The sequence below is a fragment of the Amphiura filiformis genome, chromosome 3 (assembly GCF_039555335.1).
Source record: "Amphiura filiformis chromosome 3, Afil_fr2py, whole genome shotgun sequence".
In the NCBI taxonomy this organism is placed as follows: Eukaryota; Metazoa; Echinodermata; class Ophiuroidea; order Amphilepidida; family Amphiuridae; genus Amphiura; species Amphiura filiformis.
Window position 1 is genome coordinate 22,153,876 of NC_092630.1, and position 18,101 is coordinate 22,171,976.

Below are 18,101 nucleotides of genomic sequence, written 5' to 3' on the forward strand. Positions count from 1 at the left end.
TATGTTTTCACAGGATATCCATGGGCAATCAACTTTAACAAAAACACAAGATTTAATTCTGGAGATACTCAGCTACATAGGTTGTGGGCTTTCAATAATTGGACTGGCTGCAACTATTTATTCATATGCAGCACAACCGTAAGATCATGCTCTTTATTGTTACCTGAAGATCAACGTTTGTATGAACAGTGATAAATCTGATATACTATTCCCGGGAATAATTTATTATACCGGTATATACCAGATCCGTTAAAATCTCTGGGATTGCTTATTTGCAAATGATGTTGTTAGGTTCCATCCAGGCTTGCTAGACAAGGCCCAAATGACGTGCTCGGGTGTGTGGAACATCCTAATTGTGAAATACAGAATATAATTGACAGGTTTCTTTGTTGATTCAAAATTTGCTTGATTTAAACTAAAGGCAAGTTAATACCTAGATTATAAAAGGTTCTGCACAATTATTATTTCAACTAATCAGAGAACAACAAACGTATCAAATACTGACTAGTGTGGAATCGTTTCAAATAGTGCACTTTGTCTGGGGTCTTTGAGAAATGAGGATATGGTTCCAGATCTCCAGATGTAAAATGTTCACTATCTCTCACATAAGTAGCTTTAACCGACGTAAAAGTTTGAATGTAATATTCTAATAACCTGTTTTTTGAACATATAGCGAATACATGTACAAAATGTGTACCTTTACTTTCATCTACAGGAAGTTACGCTCCAAGCAGCCCAACAAAATACTTTTGAATCTCTGTGCTGCCCTGCTAGGTCTTTATTCCACGTTTATTGTAATGATAGCTATTGATACCAAACGAAATCAAGCAGAAGTTGGTCTCATCCCGTGCAGTATTCTGGCAGGACTTATTCAATACTTCACATTGGCATCTTTATTCTGGATGGGAGTAGAAGGGGTTAACATGTACTTGTTATTTGTGAAAGTTGTTAATAGTTACATTTCTGAGTTCATGTTAAAAGCATGCCTAGCTGCTTGGGGTAAGTGTGAACAAGTAAACTTACAAATGAGTGAATGTTCTTAGTCATCCAGTAGTTTCAAACAGAGTTTTGGAATTAAATCTAATACTGGAACTTACTTTTTGCAACTATTGCGACGTTGCGTCTGGAACCACCAGACTTCATCAGGCAACTGACCCGTTGGACCGATGGACATTGGTCAACATAGGAGACCAAGTACCAACGAAGCGCAAAACTCCGCTGTTTACCTCCATTTAAAGGACACTGGACACTCAATTAAGGAAGTCGTTATTCTTGATAAGGAGGAACAATGGCATAGGAGAGGCATAAAATAAGCCATTTGGGAACGCATTGAGCAACCGTCACTGAACAAGAAAGGGGGACTCCGCTTCAATTTATCTCATGCATGGGACCGGGCCATCGGGTCGATACCTAGCCGTCTATCACGTGACCAGTCCAACGGGTCAGTTGCCTGATGAAGTCTTGTGGTTCCAGACGCAACGTCGCAATAGTTGGAAAAAGTAAGTTCCAGTATTAGATTTAATTCCAAAATTAAAGTAAACTTACATGTCGCTTGGTGACGAAATCTGTTCAGAGGGCTTGGGTAAGGGCACAACATTGACTTGAACACTGATCCTGGATACCCATCTTTTAGAAGTTCATAACTAAAATTTAAAAAAAAACCATTTACATTTCTTCCATCAACATGATCAATAAAAATGAAGAGCCAAAAGAGGGTTTGTTTCATGTATAAGGCCCAAAGACAGGTTGCCTATGATTCCGATATTATCTCCTGTCAGCATAGAGCCATTACTTTTGCTTCCCGCTTCTTTAGAAAGGAATTCAAAAATGATGATATGTCATTCAGATCTTGTGTTCTTGACTTGCAGGTGTTCCGTTGGTAGTCGTAGCTGTGACAAGTGCAGCAACACGGGAAGAGTATCTCATTGAAGGCTTGGATTTGTAAGTATCTTTACTGAAACATTTTATATTTTCCCTTTTATATTTTCATTAGGTTTGTGTCTTGAAGCTCCCTCCAGTGGCGAAGTCTTGTCCCCTCTTACCCCCTGCTCGGGATGCTGGGCGTTCTGATATTTAAGATTTTGAAGCCTTTTTTGTACTTTTTAGCCAATATTTGACACTTTATGTCAAATTTTGCCCCCTTGGAATTTGCCTGTCCCCCCTTGCACCCACCCTCTGAAAAAGTCCTGGCTACGCCACTGGCTCTCTCACAGTAAATTATTAGGCATAATGAGTAAGTACATTAATTTAATAAACACACAATTATTGATACTATCAAAATATGTTACGGATAATAACACAATTTATTTACATTTTTTTCTTCTATAATGATTTGATAGTTGCTTCTTGAGACGTTATCCGTTGATTGGCGGACTAATGGTACCGATTGCATTCATCGTCATATTCAACGCTGTGGTATACGTAATGGTTTTACGTCGCATAACCGCTTCAGTAGCCGGAAAAGTGCGAACACGAAGTAAAAAAGAACAGTTCAAGAAGAGACTAATAAACGCAACCTGCATTTTTGTCTTGATGGGTCTTAGCTGGTCCGTTGGTTATTTAAGTGTCATTCAGGAATCAAGCTTTATAATACAGATGTTATTTTGTGTTCTGAACTCAATGCAAGGATACATTATTTTTATGTTATACGTCATGCGACGAGGCGAAGTACGAAAGGTGTGGTCGTCTGTTTTCCGACGAACAGACACACGAAAACAGTCTGGATTTTCATCAAGCTCTCCACAGAATTCGCCAAGAGCCAAACCTCGTAATAAAAGCAACAGCGAACAGCCAAAAACTGACTCAAGACAATTCTCTAATAATGAGCCGAGTGAAGGTCGACGACGAAAATCATCATTTGTACCAAATGATTTAGGAACAGTTCCGAACAAACGAAAACACGGGTTTCTTAGCAGTCAAGGTGCACGATCACGTTTCTCCTTTGCACCTGCAAATGTTCCCGTATCAACGGTTGAAGCCAATCGGATGAATGGCAGGGGCAACAACACAACACCTAATTTAGATGATACCCTTGGTATTGAAAGTGACAATGAAGATTTTGATATCAATAGGATTAATGAAGGAATTGATATTCCAGTTGGGCCCAATACAGAACCTAATGTTATCGATCCTGATATTAGGAACAGTGGTAATCCTGGTCCCACATATTCATTTGAACATGGTTATTTTTAATCTAGCATCTGCATGATTTAATTTTGATTTATTAACCTTTGTGTTGTGTTTAGATACGCAATTTTGATAATTTGTGCATTTTCCCGTCAGATGTTTCACGTACAATGTGTACTCAAATTTATGCTTGGTGTTTACTGACTTGATATACAATGAAAACAAGTGCCAAAAGTATGATGGTGTATGGGTGTGAATGGGGTGTAAGGAAGATGAGTGGGGGGGCGGGTGTGTGGGGGGGGGTGTGTAGGGGGTGGGTGGGTAGGGATATGCTGAGTGGGGTAGGTAGGTGTGGGTAGGGCTGTATGCATGTTTGAAGGGTGTGTGTGTGTATGGGGAGGGAGGGTTGACTGTTGAAAACCAAAAATATCTACACATATTATAGACTTACTTCTTATTTTTACTCAGTACTGCAAAATGTATTTTAGTTGATACACACTGGCCATAAGTATAGCCATCCCGAGATAGAGTTCCGAGAATTTCAGTAAAATCGAATTAAACACTCATCAGATTTTGTCGATTACACGTTTAATACGGAAAGAGATTCACTTTGGTTTTAAAAAATAAATATAGGGTACCCAAAATTATATATGGGGGCTTTGAAAAGCCGTTGACTCACGTTGAGTCTGGGGATGAATTCGGTCCGGTATGTATTGGCGGTAAATGTTTTACTGTAACAATTCGATAGCTAGCATACCCAGCAAACACAAAAATGTTTTTAAAACTTTTTAATCATGGTATATTTTGGGGATTGGTTTACATAAAAACGTTTTAATAACATTAAATATCAGGTTATATAAAAATCATGGAAACGTTTTAAAACTTTTTCTATGAAAACCCACTACACTATTTTTTTTAATGTTTTAAAAATGTTATCGTGGAATAGTTTTTGCAAACGCTTTTTGGAAAATATTTTGTTAACACTTAAATAACATTATGTTAGAATATTTGCAGCAGATTATCAACAAATGTTTTTGAATGTTATAAAAACGTTTTATACCCTTTATATGTCCTTTATATAACCCAAGATATATAAATGTTTTCTGGCAACCTTTTCTAACCTTTTGCGAATGATGTCGAAAACGTTCTGTGTTTGCTGGGTATGCGCTTACTATCGAGCGCTTTTGAAAACATGAAATTGTACCAAAGTCCGGCGTTTTACCAACTGAGCTAATGGGGTTGAGACACACATTTGCAGATTTACTTGTTTTGTGTATCAATGATTTACTCAAAACACTTTACACTTTTGTGGACGGAGCTTTTCATGTTTGCATGTTTTAAAAGAACTCGACAGTAATCACATAGTCTAACTATCAAGTTTTTACGGTATACAGTTTGGGTGACGAAGCCACAAACTGGTGACAGAACAAAGATGAACAAAGATGTGGACAGAAGAAAACCACAGTTTTCCAAAACAATTTCTTTTCCCCCTGCATAATAAACTAAACTCTAACATTTCTTTCCTCAAAATAATGTTAATTGACCTTTTCGATATATCCCATAAAGCCTTTGCGAGTACACCTGAGATATCGTCATTTGACGTCACGCCGAGCTGCGACGATGTGCACATCGTTTATCGAACATCGTTACTGCGCATTGTAAGTCGGCGTGACGTCAAATGACGACATCTCCGGTGTATATTTTAATATCAAATTATAACTTGGATTGTTCCTGATAAACTGCCTGGTACTTATGAATGAGCGGTCATCACACACAACACACCAGCAAACTGCAAAATAGGCCCTGTAACCATTTTTATATTCTATGTCATATTTGAAAATGTTTTATCAAATGAACTCTGGTTTCCTGTAAATTATTGCTATCTCATAATTATGTAAGCACTGACTGATGATTGAAAACATATCCTAAAAAAATTAAATATGACAACATTCGTTGGAACCCGCTTTTTATGGGACACTCTCTATACGGAGGTGGTGGTGGGGGGGGGGGGTCTTCAAAAAGTTTTGTAGGGAGATGTGCCACACAGACTTTCGGATGCCGACTTTCTCAATACCTTTTTGTTGTTTTTGCTACCCATTAGTGCACCAATTTTCAACAAAAAGCACCACAAAAATCACCCAAATTTGCCCTGATTGTGCGCTTTTAAGAACACTTTGGCCAAAATGCGCCGAATTGGACGCATTGGTCTTCACTGAAAACCCACCCATCGATATACCAAAATCGCTAAAAAGGTACTCCAAAACCGCGGCACATCCTTGGGGTGTGTCGGGCGGTTGTGTAAAATAATTGTTTGATAAAAAATGTGCTTTCCGTGAGTTTACATTATGGACAGTGGTGAACATATTACAGACTTGACATTTAAAAATGTCAAGTCTGTAATATGTTAAATGTCAAGTCTATTATGTTCAGTATTTTGTATGTATACTTACGTATTTAATTTAAAATGGCAATCGTTAAGCAATAAACTATTTTTATACAAATAAATGCTTCCGCAGTGAATTCAATCCATTTTATTACACTTGCGTAGATTGAGGTTATTATGACGTAAAGAATCCAAAGTTCGAAGAAATTTTAAGTTCGCGTAACCTTGGGAGATCGCTGTAATATCAAATATATGTCAGAAACAGAAGTACATATTTGGCATTATGAGATTTGAGCTTTTTTAATTTTTAATTTGAAATAAAACGATAATGAAAAATGTTGTGATAATCAAATTTTAGAAATATAATAATGCGTTGTATTGTTATAATGGTGTTAAGTGGCTATTTTTGCATTTTTCTCAAAAATTATAGTGCATTGGGGACAAGTAAGACATGTATATAATAGGGGCAAGGAATACAACTACTGCACTGGAAATTTTATTTCAGCACAGACAACAGTTGTGGAGTAAGAGTCCAAAATGAGGGAAAACCAATATTTGATCAATAAATCAATAACTACTTGCTTTGAGTTGTTGAATTTTCAGTACAGTAGTTGTAGTTCTTGCCCCTGTAATATGTATACCTTACTTGTCACCAATGTGCTATAATTTTTTAGAAAAATGCAAAAATAGGCACAAAATTGGGCAGGGGTGTAGTACGCAAAACATATGGATCTAAAAAGAATTAAATATTAATCGATATCGACCGCGTTTGACTTTAAACTTCAGTACTTCTGACATTAAAACAAATGCTCCTAAATGAGAAATGAGAAGAGATATTACAATAATTTATGTTACCCGTAAAACCACACCATCCCCAATCACTCACACACACCCCCCTCACACTCATTTAACCAAAGACCGTCAAACTTCCCCCACACACATCCGACCCACCCTATAATATAATACCAAAAACGTGCACACGTACTCCACGGACTAGCCATTATTTTTTCTATATTTTATATGGTTTTTGTACCCAAGGACAAGCAATTAAAGAGAATCATTCAACTGTGACAATTTGCTCTGATTAAGCAAGAGTATCAACAACTTAAAGTTTTCAAAAATTTTAATAACAAATTCACAAAGGTCACCGTCACAAACGATTGGTGTGGTGGGAATCTAACTACTTAAAATTACTTCCCGGATTTATATTGAACTACATTTAATTTGTACCTCAATTTTTAACGAATTTGGTCCTACACTTCACGAACAAACACAATGACGATATCTCGTAGGATTTATGCCATGGTTTGGCCGAGTTGGAAATATTCCGATTTGTTTCAACTTTGCTGTTAAACTGGTGAGTGGCTTGAATAAGAACTTGACCTGTGCTAGATTGTTATGATCATAGGTTGTTAAATATCAATATTACGCCAAGGGCCATGCATCTAAATTGGTGGTGGTGCAATAATTATGTGTACCCCGTGGTGGTGAATTATACGGGGGCAAATAATTTTGGCATGGCAACCCCTTTGCCATGCCAAAATTATTTTTGCGGTTTTGGCAAACCATTTTGATAATTCACCTCCCCGGGGTACACAGAAATATTGCATAACCCGTTAGTAGTTACCCCTACTTCAAGAGTTCTTCGATTGTTGTGTTTTGCTTGCAATCAAAATGATAGTTTGATCAAATTAATTTTTTCACAAAAACTGAAGTCAATTGTGCACTTCTGATAGAAAGTCGTATATCCAGCAAACAATTGGTTAAAGGAGACAAGTAGAAAAAGTGATTCCGCCTGTGAATCGAGCACAGGACCTCAGGTTTACGAGACCTGTGCCTTAACCACTCGACCACGGGAGCTTCATGATTAGGCTGGTTGAAATTCGAACCCATAAGTGGTCACTTGAACTTATCTCCTCCCCGCAAATAACCCAATTTAAAGTAGCTAGGGCCGTAAATGCGAGAAATAAATTGCTATTATCCTCCTTGTGAGGAAATATTACATGGAAAACCAGTGGCATGATCGACGGGAATTATATATATTAACATAATTTTTCACCAGGTTCGCCGTCGTAAATAATAAAGGAGACAAGAAGAAAAAGTGATCTCGCCTGGGAATCGAGCACAGGACCTCAGGTTTACGAGATATGTGCCTTAACCACTCGGCCACGGGAGCTTCATGATTAGGCTGGTTGAAATTCGAACCCATAAGCGGTCACTTAAACTTATCTCCTCTCCGCAAATAGCCCATAGTAGCTAGGGCCGTGAATGCGATTGTTTTTCCATGTAATATTGCCTCACAGGGAGGATGGTAATTTATTTCTCAAATTTACGCCCATCTTTAGGGATAAACAATGCCCCACCGTCAAGCAACTCATTGACAATCACACAATTTAGTATTAAGTGTCCTTACAAAATCATTCAAAAATCTATATTTGACATATTTTCCATGAAAATTTACCTTTGTTTACCTGTTTGTTCTTAGAGATAAATTAATCTAACACAATGTTTAGCTTGTACCACATAAGCCTAAATGGACCATAATAATATTGCTATCCCGCATGCTATAGATTTCATAGGTGTCAAAAATGTGCTACTCTTCAAGTATCTTAGACAGCTATAATGGCTTGCCACAAGCCACATGGTTGGACCACAGGTTGTATGTTTCATATTGGAGATACTAAATGACCATTATCAAGTGTCTTACCATCTAAATTCCGACGACGCTCCATGACTCCATGTGTCATGTTCAAGATTTGAGGCCAGGCAATGTTAACAAAACAATTTCTAACCTCTAGGACTGTACATTAACGATAAACATATCCTGGCTAGATCAGACACGTTAAATTCAAATAATGAAAACAAAACGCTCAAGTTAATTGTTATCACTGCCTTAATTCAGTATTACAAAACCAATTGCTTACTCACTATTGTAGGAAATTGTATATATTTAGGCTACTGAAAATGAAGTTATGTCCCAAAGTCCCCACGCGCGTTCGGTTATCGTAGCGCGTCCATTTAGGCTGAATTGGCAACATTCACATTTTATTTTCATTTTTTTAGCTTTTGCTGTAAAATCATGAACTTTTTTGTTAAATATTTTGAAGAACATTAGTTTAGGTAGTGATATTTGTACTTCAATTATATAAATGTACCACAATTTTATGCAAGGACACTTAATACTAAATTGTGTGCCTTATTTTACTGTTTGACTCTGGTTGCAATTTGTTCGATACCAATAATGAGTACGCCCGACTCATTATTACTGTCTGTCCAATAAGCTTAGAGACCAAGTTTCAAAGAAAGTCATGAAAGAAAAGTGTTAACATGAGCTGAAACCCAACAGGATTTTTGTATTTTTGTGTGGTAAGAAAAACTATTCGGGACATTTCAAGACCCATCCAACCATGCATTGCAATGAATCAGGAGTATAGATTTCCTTCAATGCAATATTTATCAAAATTCCCAATTTAAAAATGTAATATTCCCCACCGAAGTATTTATTTGTTTGAGAGATTATTTCAAAATAACTATGGTAAGCAATGCGATAATAATGTATTAATATTAATGGTAATCAAACAGGATACCATTTGGCATTTGCAATGAACTTGCGCGTTTTTCATTATTGTTTCTACATTTCATTGTTACGGTTATTACATTTCTGATAGTTCTGTATGAATAGCATAATGAAAGCCAATCCACACGTTGAAAAGTAAATTCAACGCATAGGTAATAATTTTTTCCGCTTTGTCCGTGTGGTATAGTAATTCTTTTGTTGTCTATTCAATTTTAAAATTGCCTGTTGTTTGCTTCAGTTCTCTTGAATTTATTTCGTAGGTCAGTTTTCACTGAGTCACTGTTGGAGAAGTTATCCACTTGTTTTCAGAACAGGTCATTGCTTAGCGGTGTCACTGATAGTGATTGCTTGGTCAGTTTCAAGATATTTTGTCTGTACGTATAATTATGCAGACTTAACAAATGATTTATCAATCAGGCTTAGTATATTTACGAGTTGATGTTGAAAAAATTTCAATCTGAAGTGAAAAATGGTGAAATCAAGATGGCAATACTGACAAAACTATGATATATAGCCCCGATGATGTGTGTTAGATAGTTGGGACAAATCCTTCATTCGCGAACAATATTACTTTGAATCTTACACAAGAAGACTAACTTTCACGCCTAAGTTAAACACCAGGATTTGAAAAATAATACAGTATCAAGCATTATGGGTTTATTCTGACATTTACTGAAAAATGTACATTATTACTTTTAATTTGGCCCAGAAAATTTTAACCTTAGAAGGTGTAACTAAATTTTTTTGCTCATTTCCACACCGAATTCGATCGCTTCCAGTGCCTAATTAAATGACTGAGCGGGCCTTGTATAACAATAGCCAGTGAGTGACGTGCATTTTGAGTGTTATGAAGTTGCGCATGGTCGCAGGTGAACTGTTCTGACGTCACTTGGTGACTAATTTTAGTAGTCCATACAGGACCAACGGAATATTTAGCACCATAATCAACGCCGTCAGGCGTTGGTCCTTACACATTGGGTCGCTACCCCCAGCAGTGCACCCTCATTATAATAAACAGTGACCAAAACCAAACCAGTCGATGAGTTACGTCATGAATCCAAATATGGAAAATAGCCCCGCCCATCATTCGGGCCATCATTCAACCGCATCTATTACATAACTGGGACTCTCAAGTCATCTCTAGTACTTGGTATCTCAATCGATTGATTTTGATAATGCAATAAAAGCAATACAAACTTTTGAGGTCGCTTACTAGTGCATAGTAGATATCTACTATTTCCATGACCAGTGTAAATCGGGCTAGTATGAATTAAATGAAAGTTTTTTGTTGCTATATCAGTGCAGAGATAATGTAGGCATAATCAGTGTTAACAAAAAGTCATTTATATGATTCTAGGTTTGTTTTCTTTTTATTTAAAATTGTCACATTTGTCGATAGGCCTAACCGTGATACAATTAAAAAAGCTAAAAGAACATTAATTCTACACACCGTTTATTTGGAACTGAACTTTGATTTATTAAAGTCTAAGTCATAATGTACGATCTTATATAAATATGAATTTGGTTATTTTTTTTTCAAACCTGATTTTTTTGGCATATTTGTAATGTATTCACATGTCACAACTTCCACCTGAATGGAATCAGCCAAATTTGTTGTGTTTGTATGTAAACAGAGCAAAGTTTGACATAAAGTCATAATTCAAGAATTATGACTTTATGTCCTCGTATAGAACTGCGTGTTAAACGGCCAAAATAACAAGCAGTGTTTACCTCGTTATTTCCGCTCAAAATGGACAGAAACCATTCCCGATAATTAGGGCCTATTACTGGTATTATTTCAGCATTTTGAATATATAATGACAAATTTAAAATTTGAAGGAAATCGTACATTAAGCCTTTAACACCTAACTGGAAATAATAGAGTGAGTAAAATAAAACAAAAGGCGATACAACTCGCAAGTACTGTTGATATTTCAAATGCATGTGAAGAAAAAAAGGAACGGAAAAATTACAGTATATTTCTTTAATCCCGAAGGCATGAAAGGGCCTGTGATTACTATTTGAATTTAGGGTTTTGATTTAAACTATTTTAATATCAACTCTTTAAAAAACAACATGGCCCTCTCGTTTTAACCGAGGGCATGGGATTCACCACTTTTAATTGATCAATCGAAAAATGAATTGATGATTTAATAAAATAATATAAATTTAATGTAAATAAATAAATATTTTCTTTCTATAAATAAATGGATAAATAAATCAACAAATAATTCGAATAAAATAAATAACAACCATAAACCTGATAAATGGCAATATATAAATCAATAAATGAATAGAAAATAAATAAATGAATAATAAAACCAATACTGATGAATAGAAATAAATATATATATTAACGAATAATTAATGAATACACATTAGGTTAATTCCTTTTCTTGAAAATAATAAGTTCAGCAAGTTCTTTCTTTCTTTCCTTCCTTCCTTTTTTTTTCTTTCTTTCTTTCTTTCCTTCCTTCCTTCCTTCCTTCCTTCCTTCCTTCCTTCTTTCTTTCTTTCTTTCTTTCTTTCTTTCTTTCTTTCTTTCCTTCTTTCCTTCTTTCTTTCTTTCTTTCTTTTATGAGTGAAACCCAAAGTTTTTATGAAGCGTGTGTCCTCCAATTCTATATTTTTCAAAAACATGTTAAACGAATAGGCCAACTATCACAGTTATTAGAGGTTGTGCATATGACGTATCATATACCGTAAATATGGCGGACTACTCAAATCCATTCAGCAAAAGCATGAGTGCAATCTACCGAGACAGTTCGTCTCACATACATAACAAATGCACTACGATCAAATAGGTTGATTACAACATTTGATTAAATGGACTGCACTGGCCCATGATTACGGTGAAGGATCCTTTGTTTGTAGCCAATCACTAATTTCAAGCACAATCTCTATACAAAAATAGTAACGAATCGTGGTTAACCAGGACAATATTAAATGTAGTGATGACAAACAAAAGGAATTGATTGTGTGCAACCTACAGGTCAGTGAACTGAGGGTAAGAAGAAAACCGAGTATTATAATATCATTAACACATATCAACTGAAGAGGATCAATAATCAATTTCGTTACGCAATACTTGTGTCAATCCCAAGCTAGAAGCTAGTGTTCTGGTAGCAGGTAGGCAAGCCACACCTACTGACAGCTATTGATGATATTCAGTCAATCGGATTGGCTGAATATCACTAGTAGCTGTCAGTAGGCGTGGTTAATCAGTTTGACATTTCCCCGACTTTCCGGGAAGGATATGTCTAATGTAGAAGGACCCACGCCTGACGGCGTGGACTATCGTACTAAATGGAGCGTGGTCCTCCTTGAAGGACTAAATTTTAGCGAAGAGACCAAATTAAGATTTTAAGGTAAAGGTTAACTTTTTAGATATGCTTCAAATGGTGTTAACGTTCACACTCGTTCTATTTCTTTACCGAACTGTCACTATTTTGTGGCAAGTCCTAAGGAGACTCTTTTAGAACTGTACCGGTGAGACAATTTCTATCCGTGGTAATTAATTTTTTTGAGTTATTATATTGTCTCCCATGCTTTTATTGTTTCTCATTTCGTGTTAACATTTGTTATACTTGGTATGTTTTATTATGTTGTATTTCTAACCTGTTTTTGTAAAACGAATTAAGGGCTCGGTTACCCACCTTTGCACAGTATTTTGTGGGACATGAGAGTACATCAGACGCACCACATTGCATTACATGTATGAATACGAGGAATGTCCTTCTGATATCAAATATATTCATATATAAGACTTTTACATGTACAGTCGCTCTAAAAAACCGGTATATGAGTATTTCTCAACATAAAGGTCAAAATGATGCAATCGGGAATTTTTTTTCATATTTGCCTACGAAATATTTATTTTGCCCCCGACCAAAAAAGCTGCCTACGCCGCGCCTCTGACATTGCTCTCCTGATAAGATATTCGGGAAAATACACTTTTGTCTGAATTTTTGTCGCCAATTTGATAATATGCCATTGTATTAAGGTGTATAATGACATAATGTAGATAATGTAGATATTTTTAAGGAAGCTTAAAACTTACTTTTTAAAAGCAATTTTAAAAATATTTTGACCAACGCAAAAACTTTCATGCTTGTTAATAGCAGGGTATTGTTACTCCAAACATTGCTCACAGTCAAAATCTTGCGGAATTTCGGTAATGGCAAAATTCCAGTATTCTGACAGTGTTGCTGAACTGCAAAATTAACATTGATGGAACTCCAGTGGTCTATTTCACTAAACTTTTAACCCTTCGTTACTCTGGTTACCGTTCGTAAAGTTACGAATGCCCAATACTAGACGTATCCTTACGAGTTCCTGTAGTAAATCCCTATTACTTACAAAGGATACCATTCGTAAGTATGTTTACACGGGTGACAACGGAAATGTACTGAATTTAGAGAATTCGTGGCGTTCACCACCTGATATAAACGATGGGCTTTTATTAACTACACGTCTCGATAGCCCAAGTTATGGCATCTCGCAAATGATGAAAACTAAAGAAATGTCATTATTAGAGTATAAAGTGTTCTTCACATTGCCAATATAAAAAGCCAACATGACGAAATCATTGCAAAATGCTGTTGTTAATGCTTCAAGAACTGTTTCCCGTTTCCCCTATGAAAGGGCTGGAAAAAAGTCCTGTGTAGATATTCGCTTTTGTGTCCCGATAATATGCTTCATGGTCATGGACCAGCTCATTCAGCTTCAGGAGCATATTCAAGTGTAACATTGATATTGTTCGATCATGTTTCGGAGTTCACTATTCGCACCAAAGTCCATAGCGGTGCGTTTAATAAGGGAACTAATCTTGCATTTAGCACCGTGGTGGTGCGGATAATGACATTTTTATTATAATTCGCACTTAATAAAGTTACCTTTTTGTGATTTGATTAGATTATATTGCCAAAACAACCACACCGTACCGATAATGGAAGCTGTCCGCTGTTTCATCCTGACTCTCCTAATCGAAGCAACTTATGGTTATTCCAACGCACCCTTCATGGCCGGTGATGAAAGCGTCTGCAATGATTTAATACCGTTTGATAACGTGCACTTTAATGAACCACAAGGAGGACGTCCTCCATTTAATATAACCCTAGTACCCGACGTCACCACTTTCAACCCGGGACAAATATTTAAAGGTATGTAGACATTGTAGATCTTGTTTTAGTGGTCTTTTTTATGTTTAATGTTAACAATATTATACTCCAGGAATTTAAAAAAAATCAAGAATCGGAAACCAAAATTAAAGAGACCTGCTACCACGAATCCCGGATAAAGTAGGGATAATGATACACATCATATTATGATTACTGAATCTTTTTTTCAAATTTCAAATTCTTATTTTACCTAAAAACAGTGACGTTGGAAGGAGACGTTGGTTTTAAAGGTTTTCTATTGACAACCGCTGATCCGGTACTTAGTATAACTACCCAACATGGATTGGATACATATGGACTACCCTTCACAGATCCTGATCAAAGTACACAAGTAATGAACTGCACGCAGGTAATATAATTAATTATCAATTATTATTTATTTCCATTATTTGACATAGCAAATTATTGAGTTATCATATAAAATGCATTATAGACAAATAATGTAAAATGTAAAAATAAGCAACCTCAGATATGTTGAGGATACCACTCTGATTGCTAGAAAGCTCTAGAACAGGCTTCCTCAAATAGATTTGTTGAAGCGCCACATGAAATAAAAAAAACACTGCAAAGCGCCACTCAATGGCTGCGAAGTCGCCGGGTGAGTCAGAGAGGGGTTGCCCCCCTCTGAAGCTATCGATTTTTTTTTAATTTGAGGTGCAAATGACGCCATTTGGTGCAACATTTGTACTATTTTAGCCTGTCTTTACAAGGATAACATGGGAATCGCATTGTTTATTAATTTGTTTTAAAATCTAAACGGCGCCGCGCGCCACTCGGGAAGCCACGGCGCGCCACATGTGGACTCCATGTGGAGCCCTGCTCTAGAACATCAGCTGAACTTCAATACCTTGGCAGAGTCAGATAGGCCTACCTGTATCAGAAAAAAAGAAACAACAACACTATTTTGGCCATGTTTCACGGAGAAAAGGAAGAACTTGGAAGATAATTGTTCAAGGACATATTGAAGGCAGCAGTAGACGATGGAATTAAAAATCTGACACGCGTGTCTCGGAACGCTGCCTAATTTTGTGAATGGAACTTCAAGGTCTGTCACCAAGTTATTTGGTGAAAGAAATCATACCGCAATAGCTAAACACACGTGACAAGTTAGAGAAATAGGCAGATCACTAGATATTTCTTTACTATTATGTTTAATTCTGCATCTCATTTATGGACAAGGTGTCACAACATAAAATATGATTTCCAGTACACAATGCGATGTTTCCTCATCAAGAGCAAGGCGAAGATTACCAAGAGATCGCGTAGTGATACATAATAAATCGAAAAAATAGCGCCATAACACTGCAGATCCGCTCTAGATAGATAGAGATGGAACTCGGTCATCTAAAGGGCTACATTATTTTCATTTATCAGTCATACCATAATATTTTACTTCCACTTTGAATCCAATCTGTTATGAGAATTGATGGTTCTTTGTAGATCAAAACTTGAAATAAACACAATTTTGTCAACAGGATGGAAATGATGCATGGGGTCATAGTGATAACAGTGTGAAGTGGAGTGTTTGTGTCACTTGGGAAGCTCCAAGCCAATATGCTAGTCAAACAACCGACATCCAGCTAAGGTAAGGTGTTACTATTTTTTTCTTCCATGCACCACCACCACGTACCACCACCAACACGTAGTACCTTTACCATCAACACCAACACCGCTAATACTACTTCTTCCTCTTCGATATCAAAATAGTTTTTAATTTATATAAAACACAAAATATTTTAATCGCTATTCTCTACTTTACAGAGCATCGGTTTTTACAGATGCAATTACGTATTGGCTTGTAGACTCATTGCCGATGACTGGTATGTATTATGGAATACAAGGTGAAGAGTCAGTGGTGGATGTAGAAAATGTAAATAATGGACGCGAAATTGAAAGCCAACTTGAAGCCATTTGGTGGACCATTTTTGCACTATTATTGTATAAATTTTTTGCTTTAAGCACATAGTGTAAAGCAGAAGCGAAAAGGGGATTTGTTTATATAATATAAACAGGAGGTTTGGAAAATTTTGCAAAACTTTTTAAGGGTCTATAAAAGAATTGATTATTTATGTTCACCCTTTCTGGAGGTTGTACCCATGACAGCGGGGAATAGTAGTACTATTTCCTGCTGCCATGGCATAGACACGGAAAAAGTGGTTCGTTGTGTAAATATTTGGTAAAATATGAGGTGTATCTCATGATCTCCAAACCGTATTATTTCCCTCGCCTTCTCTTCGGGAAAATAGTGCTGTTTTGAGATCACTCGGAGCAATAGTTTTGACCATTCACCTCTTTTGGGCAGTCAATATTTGTATACTATTTCACTTTTTAAAATTTCTTCTTTTGATTAAAAAAGTAAATCCTGCAACTAGTCCCTCTGATGTGTCCTTGTGGTATAATGGAGTCCAACTTCAACCAAACCAAGAAGTAAATATTACAGAAGGCACCATCGCTAGTTTTGAATGCATTGCCCTAATGTCTGCTCCTGCAACACGATTATTTTGGGAACGCTTCGGTGACTTGTACCGAGAGGATCTGCCAACAGATGACGAGGTTACGATAGTTCCTAATGGAGCATTTGTGGATACACGCAGCACTGTGTCAGACACATTTGCAATCACTGAGACCGCATTAATTTGTATTGGTGAAACATGGCAATTCAACGAACCTGTGGGAATTCAGACTCAAGCAACAGCTAATTTGAATATCCATAGTAAGTAAACTTTTTTGTGATGAATTATTTGTAAACATTATAAACAGCTCCATTCTGCTGTTGTTATCGTAATGAACATCATATGCGATTTGAGATATGCGAGGGTCATTCAATAAGTACTACCTCTGCTCTTATAACTTTTGTTCTGTAAATGGTAGTTTCTTCAAACTTAGCATGATTATACATTGGAATGTTACCTATACGAATGGAGTCAACTGTATATTGATCCCTTTTTCAAATTTTTGTAGGTGATGTCAGAACCAAAATAATATTTAATACACCGGAAAAGGGCTACTGTTTGCAAAAGTTGAGATATGAGGGTGAAGGAAGAACTTTTTGAATGACCCTCGTATTTTATTGCACAAATGCACAAATGCGAGCACAAAAGAGCCTATTTTGTTTTCTTTTACACACTTTGTATGGACCGTTTTATATTTTCTCAGGACCCCCAGCAGAGGTATTTTTTGATTACTTTAACGAATATGAGGAGCATGTTATGGTGAATGGAACGACGCTTTATATACATTGTGGTGCGTTTAATGCCAAGCCTGCTGCAAATATTGCCATCCGGCTCGGAGGAATGGTTTTGGTAAGGCATTAATGATCATGTGTGTGGGTGCGGATGGGGGGGGGGGTTGAGGGGGAGCTTAGATGGGGAATAATGGGGGAGGGTGTGTGGCAGCGTTTGTGTGTTGTGGGGTGGGGTGTGTGTCTTTGACGGATGGGGTTGTGTATACAAATAGTAGTGTATCTAATCCTTCCTTTTCATCGGGTACGTCAGCCTTTAGGGTTCAATTCGTCCACGACGTTGAGTTGATGAGCTTGAAGTGGACGGTAGCTAGATGCTTGTAACTTCCCCAGTTGTCAACGATTGCTAGTAGATTGATAAAAATGTAGTCTTAATTCGTTGTTTGATTGCAGCCATCAGATACAAATATAATTTCAAACCAAGAGGATTTTGACACAGAGAGTACTTCGACAATCTCACCACTGCTTTACAGCGCATACCAAAATTTGCAATTGGAATGTATGATAACCCATTGGTCACTCGAAGAACCAATCATTTTGAACATCACTATAGATATAATTGGTAAGCTGATTTCATTTTGATATCCAAATGAC

At 36.7% G+C, this 18,101-nt stretch overlaps 1 protein-coding gene across 1 annotated transcript in view; it reads left to right on the top strand.

Moving 5' to 3' along the window:
• Positions 1–18,101, top strand: part of LOC140148216 (uncharacterized) — a 68,823-nt gene that overhangs the window by 15,247 nt on the left and 35,475 nt on the right. Inside the window, exon 22 of the mRNA XM_072170082.1 lies at positions 14–138. Within this exon, the coding sequence (XP_072026183.1) occupies positions 14–138 (125 nt within the window). The remainder of the gene's footprint in view (positions 1–13; positions 139–18,101) is intronic.